Here is a 12,376-nt window from a genome sequence, read left to right on the forward strand (position 1 = left end):
GGTGGGTGGGTGGGGGGGGGGGTATTGTAACGTGTGGTACAGGCAGTCTCTTTTTTATTTAATTCTTTTTTATTATTTAAAGAAAAAAAAAAAAGATAATCTGAAATGGTTGTATCGCTAGAATACTTGAGGGCACAAAGACAGCATTGGACAGTACCTGGCCTAGCTCTGGGGCTGCCCTGGTTTTTAACCGCTCTATCATAATGTGACATCAAAGACTAGTAGCAAAAAAAAAACAACAACCACCCAACAATTAAAATATATAACATTTTGTACAAATATATTTTTCTTTGTAGTACATAATCACTCTTAAAATACATCATTTCCTTAGTAAATGTCTGCAACAATATTAAAATAAATAAAATATCCTAGAGAAAGTTCAGTTTCATCATAAAACTGCAAACCAAAAGAGTATAAAAATGATTTTCGTTATTAAAGTCTACTTCAGAGAGGTTTCTTCTTCTTTTTGTTTGGGGTTTTGTTTTTTTTTTTTAGGCCAGAGTAAAAGGCACGCAAAGGTGCCAGACCTGTGCCAACTACTACAGTTCCACGGGCAGGAGTCCTACCTTTCGCTAGAGACTGAGGTGAGGCTGCACCCATCCCACCGCGAGGGTGTGCGGGGTCGGCTGGAGCACCTCTCAGGTTTTAAAAGGAAATACCAATTCTCCCTTAACCCTGGAGACATGACAGATGTTGACCAGCTCGCAAGTCAATATCCTCTCTTCCTTCATTCTCACCTACAAGGGCAGAGCCGTGCGCTCTTACAAAAGGGCTTTTTTTCTGCTCGGTTGAAACTACAGTTGCTCCATGAAAAACAAAGAGGAGGAAGTTTTCTGTGTGCCTTGCTGATATCGTCCCTTAATTTGTTTGCAGGAAGTGAATCCAAAGAGGCTTTTCACATTCTGATTTTTCTATTTTCCACCCGGGTTTGATTATTTGTCTCACATCCTTCCTGCTGTCTGGACCTCTCACCTCAGTAAGAACATTTCTAAAAGTTTTCTGAAATGATTATGTCGGGCAAAGCAGGTTACTTCTGCTTGCCATCTCGCTTGTACCGCATTAGAGCAGCTTTTCAAAGGAAGTCTGGTCTTACCATTACAAGTGGCAAAACTTCAAAGAATGTACTAAGTTGCACACGATTAATGATGGAAGGGAAGTAATTCTCAAATGCACGCGTAGTCGCTGCAGAGAGCACCTCCTGCAAGGTTCAATTTGTGCATGGCTCCCGCAGGTTCAGAAGTGCTGGTCCTGTCATGGCGGGGCACTGCTGACGAGTCGCTCCGCAAAGAGGGTGCCCACGCCACGTCTCACAGCCTTGTCTCCTGTACTTCTTCCTCCGTCTCCTCCTGCAAGGCAGTGATTTGGGGTCTAGGTTTGCGTTTGCTGGAGTTCCTGTGGTGCACCGGGAGTAGCTTAAGGCGGTCAGCGTGGCTGATGGCTTGCCTGAAGGAGCTCTTTTCGTTCAGAAGCTTCTGAATGGATTCATACTGTCGCACTTTATTGTCCTCGATTACCTGAAGAAACATATCACATCATTACATGGGGAATGGTGGCGCTGACAGAATTCAGCTAACAGAGAAGGGAAGAGACATGGGGACACAACAGAGATCATCTTCTAGCAGGAAATTCCAGTTTATAGTTTGTGATTTCTAATTATAACCATAAAAACAGACGCTAAAATTTTAACATGCAGAAATGGAGACCTTATTGTGGCCTTCCAGCACCTAAAGGGGACCTACAGAAGAGCTGGGGAAGGACTTTTTACAAGGACATGTAGTGATAGGACGAGGGGGAATGGCTTCAAACTGGAAGAGGGCAGGTTTAGAATAGATATTAGGAAGAAATTTTTCACTATGAGGGTGCTGAGACACTGGAATAGGTTGCCCAGAGAAGTTGTGGAAGCTCCACCCCTGGAGGTGTTCAAGGCCAGGCTGGATGGGGCTTGGAGCAACCTGGTCTAGTGGGAGGTGTCCGTGGCTATGGCAGGGGGGGTGGAACTCCATGATCTTCAAGGTGCCTTCCAACCTAAACCATTCTATGATTCTATGGTTCTATGAAATGTTCCTGTTGCTCAAGTTACAAAATGCCGTTGGACTTGCTGGTTTCTCCTTGAGACTTGATTTTTACCTCTGAGATCGTTTATTGATGTCTCCAAGTACCGTGGCATTTCCCCAGCACTGCCAAATTGCCGGGTTAAGAAAGCGTTAACTGCAGAAAATTGAGTTAAATCTCAAGCAGAGGGAGAAAGCTGCCAGCAAGATGCCAGCCCTTCTTTGCTTTCTTCTCACCAAACAAGGAAGCGCTGCTGGCCCGTGTTTGAAGGAGACAACAGGTTTGCCCTGTACGGCTGTGCCAGCCTTCCCTGTCAGGCAGCAGACCGGGAAAAATCAGGCTCCTCTGCTGGCACTGCAACATCAGCACATCCTGGGTGAGGGCACTGGTCTGACAGGAAAGACCTTTTAGCAGCTCTGTTGGTAAAATGTTGTTTGGAGGGTGGCAGACCTGCTGCGGGCAGAGGCTGCCGGCCTGCCCGGGCTCTGCTGACACAGCCCAGCACAGCATGGGCTGCGGGCTGGAGGTGAGGCTGAGGTCCAGCACACCTAGAGGAGCAGCACATCCAAAAGGACATACAACCTGCCTATTGATAAGCCTGCATCAACTTCAGGCCCTATTCCTCCTGCTGTGCCAATAAACCCAAGGAAATACACATGGAAAACCATGTTTCACTCCACTAATAAAATGAAAGTCCTCTCTAATGGAACAGTCAAGAAAATACGGAGGAAGGAACCTCATTTTTAAGAACAATTACATAACTTGACTTTTATTTCCTTTACTAACCATTTACTATCAAAGGAAATACCCCAGGACTTCAATACTTTGTCACCTTGAATAAATGAGAAAGGAATATTCAAGTGGCTTAATAAAAGAAATCAGCAATTCTGACCATCAGATGTTTTCTCAGGAAACATAGCTGCTCCAGGGAGCCTCCCATTGCTCAAGAGCAAGTGCAGCTGTTTCTGCATTAGCAATGGTAAAGCTCTGTGAGATGCTAGGATTTTTCTGGAGCTCCTGAGCCTATCGGCAATGTAAGCTACCTGGATCAGCAGCTGGGTAACCTACACAACTGTTCTGGTTGAAGGAAGGAATCCAGCTCTCCCATAGAATCATAGAATGGTTTAGGTTGGAAGGCACCTTGAAGATCATGGAGTTCCAACCCCCCTGCCATAGCCACGGACACCTCCCACTAGACCAGGTTGCTCCAAGCCCCATCCAGCCTGGCCTTGAACACCTCCAGGGGTGGAGCTTCCACAACTTCTCTGGGCAACCTATTCCAGTGTCTCAGCACCCTCAGAGTGAAAAATTTCTTCCTAATATCTATTCTAAACCTGCCCGCTTCCAGTTTGAAGCGATTCCCCCTCGTCCTATCACTACATGCCCTTGTAAAAAGTCCCTCTCCAGCTCTCCTGTAGGTGCCCCTTTAGGTACTGGAAGGCCGCGATAAGATCTCCCCGGGGCCTTCTCTTCTCCAGGCTGAACAACCCCAACTCTCTCAGCCTCTCCTCACAGGAGAGGTGCTCCAGCCCTCGGATCATCCTCGTGGCTCTCCTCTGGACACACTGCAGTAGGTCCGTGTCTTTCCTATGTTGGGGGTTCCAGAGCTGGACACAGTACTCCAGTTGGGGTCTCACCAGAGTAGAGTAGAGGGGCAGAATCGCCTCCATATTGCGACCCAGCTCATCTGAAGACAGGTGTCTATCACAGCTCACGTAAAAGAGCGCACAGGAGCCTGCTGCTCTTCTGCAGGTGACTAGGTTGCTCAACTGCCCTGAATGACCCCCATCAATCCAGCTGACTTCATCAATTTGGCTTGGTGTGTTTTGCACATTCATCAAATGTAATGAAACAACAGCATATGAGACTACGAAAAACACTCACCAAAAATCGCTGGCACTCCAGCATTGCCTCCAGCCTGTGTTCGGAGAGTATCACCGTGCAGTTGGCAAATGCATGCTTCAGAGTCTTCCTGATCACTTGGGAAGTTCTGAAAGGCAAACAAGCATCAGCGTTTAGACAGCAATGTCCATGCCAGCACAGCTCCTAACTTTACTGATGGTATTTAATAGCCTCGCTGCGTGTTGTAAAGCTCACGTGTGTGGACACCAACACTCAGCAGTGTCTCAGCGTGCTACATTTCTGCTGTGAGAGTAGGTATCAGCCATAAAGCTAAGATTGTAATTAGGCTACTCTGATCCTCCATGCACAATTACTGATGTGTATTACTGAAACCAGGTTTAGTAACAGAGCAGACAAGTTACAAAAGTTCTCTTTAGATGGTGCTGCCTCACTGATTTTCTTATTTCGTATTAGAAAATAGAACAAATGAACAAAACGTACACAGGGTCCAGGTGAGCACTTGGTTCATCAAGCAGCAAGATTTTAGCTTTGCTGAGAACTGAGCGGGCAAGGCACATCAGCTGTTTGTGACCGTGACTGAGGACACAGCCTCCATCCACAAGAACGAAATCAAGCTGGCCTGGAAATTGCTCAATTACAGACTTCAGCCCAACCTGCGGGAAAGAAAAAGAACAGGAAAAAATCAGTGAGATACAGCTATTGTTGACTGTGGGTATGGCAACCAGTGCCTTTAATTTCCTCGTCTTCCATTTCTGACAGCAAAGAGAAAATACAAATTGATGAAAAGGAGAACCTGTCCTATAAAGACTACAAGCTAGTAGCTGGATGATGTGAAAAGCACTGAAATATTTGACTCTTACAACATGCTAGGATTTATGTTGGGAAGCTGAGAGTTAATGCTTCATTTGTTTGTCCCATACAATGAGTTTTGGCATTTTGACCAAAACATTCTGAGTTAGCAGGCTAGAGAGAGCAATGCATTCGAAACTTTTTATCCAGCAGCGATGTACGTCATTGGAAATGTTAAGGAAAGTGATTTTTGAAAGGAAACCAAGCCTCTTTGGCTTGGTTTTACCCTAGTCAGGAGGGTAAAAAGAAACGACCAAAATTCACATGCTACATTATGGCAACAGAGAAAATAACCCAGGTCACCCCGGCCGTTGTCTCTGTGTCTCTGAGAGCATTTACATCTGCTACTTTTACTGCCCCAAAGGTCCTGCACACTTTGTTCATGCTAATGGCATGACGGACTTCCCTCTAGCACTGCTGACAAAATGTTTAGAGGGGTGTCCGTGCCAAGTGAAGCTGCTTCACTTTGACCAGAAACCGGACCCCCGCCCAGGAGATGTTTTCTGACTGTTTCTTCCAGTGCTCCTTTTCACTGTCACTGGGAGATGCATTTTGTGGACTTCAAAGCCAGGCTTTGTGTCTTCCACAGGTTCAAACCCACTGTGCTCCTTGACCTAATCAGCAGCGCTTATGGAGAAATTTTCATAAAATATGGGAACTAGGAAACATATGTGAGTTGCATTGCTCCAAAAGATGTTATAAAAACGCAATGCAACCCACGTGGTGTATGAAGAGCCCCCCTTGCATTTTTGAAATATTGCTGATCTGCAATTCATTTTCATTCCAGGGCAAAAAAAAATTGGAATTCCTCCTTTGTGTTTCCATTTTACATGAAACAATACTAAACTGGGGAGTGTGGGTATGTCTGTTGTGTTTCTGAAGGGTTCATGCTTTTATTTATAAGCACATTAGGGCCACTGCTTTGTTCCTCATTCCTCTTCGGAACACATATAGTGTCCTTTAATGAAATTTTGCAACAAATGGCTGGAAAAGGTGCTTTCTTCTTAAAACTGCACCAGGTCTCTCTGTGTACCTGTAGGGTCCTGACACCTGACTGTAAGAGTAAAACTGAGCCTCAAAAGTTGACGCGAGTCTGACAGACTGAGGTGCTGAAATATGAGCACAATAAAAAGTGACATATCCGACATCTGTTCAGACAACGCCTTGCTCTCTGCAGCTGATTGCAAGGAGCATAAAAAGCAGATGCTGACCTCAGCAGTGTTCCCTAAATCCTCAGCAGCCAACGTGGGTCAGGGATAAGCTGACAGTTCACTTTCTGTGCCATGCTCCTGAAGTTACACTGATTCACTGTCACTAACAAGCCAGATTTCAAGAGCATGAACACTTTAAACAATCCAATCACTCCTACTAATAAGTATTACAGCTCTTTTTCTTTTCTATTTGCTTTGCACTCTCACCCATGGCATGAAAACCTCTGCATCACATATGGATTTGCCGAAATCCTTAATGATAAATACTTCAAAGTATTTTTTTTTCATGCTGTTGTAAATGAGGTTTTAGCTCTTTAAAATCCCAGGCTCAACTCACACACAGAGTGAAAACAATCGTCAAAAGCAGAAGGAGACCTTGTCTTTTTCAAGAAAGGGGATGTTAATCCACACTCCATTCCCTCCATCCCCCGCCCCCCGAGAAGCGGAGAAACACAGCACTGAGCACCCCGTTAACCCTGCTAGGACCAGATAAAAAAGTGCTGTCTCATCATTTAACCAAAAATGTCATGATGTTTTTATTTTACAGTAAATTACTCATAGAGAGTGTCTACTTCCCCCTTTTCCAAACAAAGGGAAGAAATTAGATAAACCCAAGAGAGCGAGCAGAGCCAGATTTAACCTCCCAGATGGGAAAGGGGGAAGCTCTCGGATTAAGTCCCACACTTATAGGTGTTTTCTAATACTTGAGACTTGCAATGAACAGGGAAAACGACACCAATTCGTTGTTGAGTCTGTATTAATTAGGTAATCTCTAGCTTGGAAAAAGGCACTTGCTTTCTAGGCTGCAGCCCTTTCCCTCCCATAACTCTCACCTGACTTTTTTCTCGGCATTATATACACCTGTGCAACCTATTTAGCACCAGCAGAACCAATAGGTGGCAGCTGACAACCATAATGCACAGGCTTTAGCTCAACATGGAATAAGGATTGTAAAAATCTGACCCTAATCTCGGGGAATTTGAAAACAAAAGTGTTGCTAAAACCTCAACATAAAATTAGAAGAAACCCTTCAGGTTCACAATATCTAATATTCCATGATTCTTATTTTCCACGCAAGAGGCAGCTGCCCGTGACACAAGCCATACATGAGCCCGAACACGGTGTCAGAGAGTGCTCCTTCTCAGCTGGCTTCACAGTGGCCTGAGAATCACAATAACTGGAAAATATTTTGAGGAAAGATTTTTCTAAGCTCAATATAAATATTTCTGATTGCAGTAACACCGCTCTTATTTCTAGAGCAGGCCATAGATATTTTTCGCTTTTTTTCTGGCCTCCAAAATGTTTACTAGTCAAGTTCATGCATTTGGGTAGAAAAATGCCTTGCAGAGATTTCGTATATTTGGCAAGGCATTAAAATAAGAAAAGATTACAAGACGTTTTGCTGTATCAGCTTCGTCCACTTTTTTTTCTCAGTCACCCAGCAGAGCCAAACATAAAACTTCACCTACGCTAAATCACTGCATGAGGAACCCAGACTGGCCCTGTATGGAAGTTTATCTTTTTTTTTTTTTTAATCTCTGACAAAGGCACTTTTTTTACTAGGTAATAAGGAAACATGTTTTATAGCACAGCGTCACCTTTACTCAGCACTTTTTTCTCCTAAGACTCTGTATAAATATAACGTATGACAATCATTTGACCTACACTGCACTCTACTGTAACCATTTCACCAGAGGGATACAAATAACATTGAACAGTTTTACCTCCTCTGCCACTTTCCATATTTCTTCATCATTCCACTGCCCATAAGGATCCAAATTCCTCCGAAAAGTTCCAGAAAATATGAACACCTTCTACAAGAAAAAATGATATACAGACACAGGTAGATGGATACCCTGAAACATTGTGTAAAGCATTGTAAATTGTAAAGCATACAGAGAAAACAAAAACCTTCTGCAAGTACCAGATAAAGGTTATTGCATGTCATTAAATTTTTTTAAAACATTGTTCCGAAAAAAGGGGTGCTACGGCCCATGCTCTCTCCCGGCTCTCACCTCCCTTCCGTCACACCAGATGGAGAGGACGCACATTTCCTGACCCTGAAAGCCCATCCTTCTCCCACCGCAGTTTACTACTCAATTCTTCTTTTCTCCCGCATTTCGGCAAGCAGATTTAGGCGAACATCCCTTAGATACACATTTTGTAGCTCGAAAAGCAATGACTCAGGCGAAATTAAATATTTGTTTAATCTCTTTTTAAATGGGGTGGGCGTGTGAGCTTCTGGTGGAAATGAGGTTCTTCAAGGGACACTGAGGTTGCACAACATTTCTCATGAGATAAACCCAAGCTGCTGGTTTCTGCGCTGCGAGGTACACCTGCCGCTTGTAGCAGGGAGAACTCGCTCTCAAAGAATGTAAGTGCCTTCTTGAGAAATATTACCGTTTGCTTGCTCTTTCCTTGTACATACGGAACAAATACCCAGGGGAAAGATTTGAGACAATTATTTTCTTCTCTTTTGTCTTCCTAAAGAAAATATTTATTTAGAGAAAATGTGTTGAACTGCCAGCAATTTACAGCCACATAATTTCTTGGCAGTTAAAGTCTAGGACTTTATAGAACTAGTGAAACACTACCAAAAGCAGTGAAGGATGAGCTGTACCAGCAGAAAATGGCTGAGAGAATATTCTTAGCAAGTACTTTCCCAGCGTTTGGCTTGTCTACCACGATTTCCACCTGACCTAACCTGGGAACTTGGCATTCTTTCATCAGATTTCCAAGTGATTTATACACACGTTTACATTAATTATTTAATTGTGATTAACTAAAAGTTTAAACACAGCAGAGGAAAATAAATTGCATTAATTCATTTGCTTAATTAAGAGACATAAACTGTTGCCAAGAACTTCTTTGGTGGAAGAGAGAATGAAGCACCTGATTCAAGAGACCGGAGGAGAAAAGCAGCTGCACGGTGATGTCCCACAGTCAGCGGGGTGGATTTCAGTGCCATGGTACCTTCACCACACTGCCAGCGACACACCAACCCAGCCGCGGCAGAGGCGGCAGCGCACACGGCTAAAAGTCATGGAAACACTTTTGGTAGAGTCTATGGGGAAGAGCAGACTCTTTCCTTTATAACCGTGATTGTTAATAACAATGAACGCTTCGGTGAAGTACGGCACAGTCCTTTTCCCATGCCCTGCACCGCTCAGGTGGCGTGAGCGGGGTGACATATTTGCAGCGGGATTAGATCCTTAGAAGTAGTGGGTGTGGTGGAAATAATAATGCTGTGGAAACAGTGTCGGATGTGGGGTTTGTTCACACTTTGAGCGCCATACATTTAACTAATGGAATAGGTATTTTCATTTCTCAGTGGTAAAGAGCAGTTAACTGAACAAACCAGTTTTAAAGAAGACAGTGCTGAACTCCTTCTGAAGTGCAGCAGGCAGAGAAATAAAGTGTACTACTTTCTTCAGAAACTGCTGTTGTTCCTAATAATTGTGCTTTCAAGAAGTAGGGCACTAAAAGCAAGCTGTTCCCAAAAGGTGGGGTTTTAGGTTTGGGGTTTTTTTCCCCAAGGTAAATATTTCATTGTCCTTAATTCGGGTACTTCTCTCTCCATTCCAACATCCCCTTCCTCCCAGCTCATTAGAAAACACATAGGGTTCACTTGAGTAAATATCATGTGAGTCATGTGGGCAGTTTAGAGTTCACTTAAAAAGAAGCAGAAAAAAAACAACCCAAATTCTTAAAAGCTAGAAGTCTAAAGTGAAAAAAAAAAAACACCCCAATTTTAATCCCATGGACTTTTGTGTTATTTATAAATATGGAAGAAAAAGAAATTCAGGGAGCATTGGAAGGGGGAATAGATGACTGGCAGCAAATCTGGAATCATTTCCTTCTCAGTCAGTTGTTCAAATTCACCCAGGATGATAATGGCTGTGATCATACAACAAATAGTTTCTCCAACCTCACATCCACCCAGAAGCAAAACACTCGGGAATATAAATATGGTCATGTTTATGTTCTGACCACCCCAAATATTGTAAATCAACTCCTCTGAAAGGCATTAATCCCCCTCAGTGGCTACAGCATCTGCGCATTGGTTACGGTGTGAGATACACCCAGCCTGTGTCGATAAGCTTCCTAAGTGATTTAAGTGTTTTGTGGAGAATCAAGACCCTGAAGTACCTAAGCAGATGTGTACAGAAGAGTAAAGGATCAGTTGACAAGAAGCTGATAATGAGTGAGGTATCTGGCCGTGAGTAGCTGCTGTTGCAACGAAAAGACAACCCATGTGCAGCTCCTCAGCGAGACCCATGGCCCCTTGTTCCCATACTCCCCAGGGCTGCAGGCTAAATGCAACATCAGCTGGAACCATACACCAGCTACACATACAGAGAAGTCAGAGTAACAACAATATGACCTCCATGTAGCCTCCTCTGCTTCGTATATATTATGGCAACAATATCAACATGAAAGAAAATCAAATTCCTATGTGAATGCTTTTGTATTAGGTGCAGAGTTAGAGGGTTTGTCTTCAGAAGTGTCCTTTAGGGACCTTAACTTTAACATTTAGGTTAAAATATTTATAGACAAGAATAAGAGCATGGGAGCAACAAAGACCTTCTGCAAGTTTTTTGGGGACCATTTCTGTAACGTTCTCCCCTGAAGATGCTAAAACCTCTGCATCCCATAGAGCTTACTGGCCAACACAAGTGCTGAACCCGTGATGCAGAAAACAACTTATATACTGCCTGAAATGAGCATGTGGGGTTGCTAATTAATGTCCCCAGGTGCTCTGTGCATGGGTCTGGTGCAGCAGATGCTCCCCGGTACGGTGATGCTGACCCATCGATGTCCTGCAGGAACCCAGCTTCTGTGGGACCTTCTGTGGGACCACCTCGGTGGAGCGGCGCTGCCCATCAGGCTGCACTGTGCAGGAGTGCCCTGGCACGCTGCAAAACAGGCACCTCCACCACCTCTAAAAGTGACCAGCCCTGAAGGGTGTGAGGGGCAATGAAACAGTGCTGGAGACAGACAGGCAGAGAGACAGACAGACATAATGAGCAAAGTGAGATAGCTACTGAAAAATTTGAACTACAAGGTAAAACTTGCTAAATTTTGCTTCTTAAGTAAAATAACAGAGCAAAAGTGATTTGATTTTTTTTTTTTCGTCAGCTTGCAGTCCCACAAACTGTAGTGATCTCGTTCTCCATGCTAAGCTAACTCTGTATGGAGCATTCACACATAGAAAATGGTGTGAGATCCACCAGGATGCAGTGGAATAACACTCAAGAAGACACCAAAAGTCATCCCCTCCCTTTGAGCTGGCAGCACCTTATGGGTCTCGGGTTTCTCCTCATTTATTTTAATGGAAAATTTGCTGCAGGTCTCCTGTTCTCCATCCAAAGACAAATTTCTAAAGGCATTTCCTTAATTTGGCTCCATTAAATACTTCAAGATGCAATCTGCAGGAGGACCTGTATGCAAAAGAGCTTCAGTGTGTTGAAAGCAGATGCAGCTAGAGGTCCTCACCCTGGAAAAGTGGTGAGGAAACTCTTGCAGAAACATCAGAAAGGACTGCCCAGAAAGAAGGGGTGATAGGCTGCGATTACTCTTCAAACGGCCCGTTATCGCTGGAGTAATTGTTTTGCATGAGAATGACAAACATCCTGTATGAGCAGCGCTGTGGTCAGGCTGTGCTTCAGCGGCACCGGCGTGTGAGGAACTACAGGAAGGAACTTCCTTATGGGTGCTCCAGGAAATGTGTTTTATATGATTTTCCCCTTCACGCCACTGCAACGCGCTGACAGCTGGATTTGAGATACTGAAAGAAACAGGTTTTTGCCTTTGCTCTGGCTCAGCGGGATCCCTGACCACCCCTCAGGCCATTCCAGCATCGCCCGTGTGGAACAGATGGCGGTGTGTTAGGACACTGTGTGTGATACGCAGGTATGCATCAATGAGGTTCCCACAGAGGAAAAACACTTCTTTTCTTCTAAATGGGGACATATAGGGGTAGGAAAGAGAAGGATAGCGTTGGAAAGTTTTCAGGAGGAAGCATGCCTCAAGCAGAACTCTGTCCTCCTTTTGTTAGCGAAGCCTCTCCTGGAGATGGTGAATATCCACATGTTGGATATGTGTTGTAGGCCAGGCTCCCTGGAAAGGAAAGGCAACTTTCCACCCCCTCACCCCACCCCATTCTGAAGCCATAAGTGAATGGCAAAGAACAAAAGGCTGCCTTTGTTCTGCTGGGAAAAGCAGGGTGGCATGTGCAATTTCTCTTCCCTGCTGGGAAAGTGCTGGTGAAAACTTCATTTCATTCTGAATGTGGGAACTTTTGAGGCATCTTTGTGCCGTTCTTTGGCAAGGCTTTGGGACAGGAGCTGCGAGCTGAAGCACGCAAACAGACTGGCAACTCCCATGACTTTCCAGAGAAT

The 12,376-nt window shown here is 44.3% G+C and overlaps 1 protein-coding gene across 1 annotated transcript in view; it reads right to left on the bottom strand.

Moving 5' to 3' along the window:
- Positions 1 to 1,307: 1,307 nt before the first annotated feature.
- Positions 1,308 to 12,376, bottom strand: part of CFTR (cystic fibrosis transmembrane conductance regulator (ATP-binding cassette sub-family C, member 7)) — a 90,757-nt gene continuing 79,688 nt past the window's right edge. Inside the window, exons 24-27 of the mRNA XM_009883680.1 lie at positions 7,700 to 7,789; positions 4,396 to 4,568; positions 3,937 to 4,042; positions 1,308 to 1,514 (exon numbers count right to left, since the gene is read on the bottom strand). Coding sequence (XP_009881982.1) covers positions 1,308 to 1,514; positions 3,937 to 4,042; positions 4,396 to 4,568; positions 7,700 to 7,789 — 576 coding nt within the window. The remainder of the gene's footprint in view (positions 1,515 to 3,936; positions 4,043 to 4,395; positions 4,569 to 7,699; positions 7,790 to 12,376) is intronic.

The sequence above is a fragment of the Charadrius vociferus genome, unplaced genomic scaffold (genome assembly GCF_000708025.1).
Source record: "Charadrius vociferus isolate BGI_N301 unplaced genomic scaffold, ASM70802v2 scaffold43, whole genome shotgun sequence".
In the NCBI taxonomy this organism is placed as follows: domain Eukaryota; kingdom Metazoa; phylum Chordata; class Aves; order Charadriiformes; family Charadriidae; genus Charadrius; species Charadrius vociferus.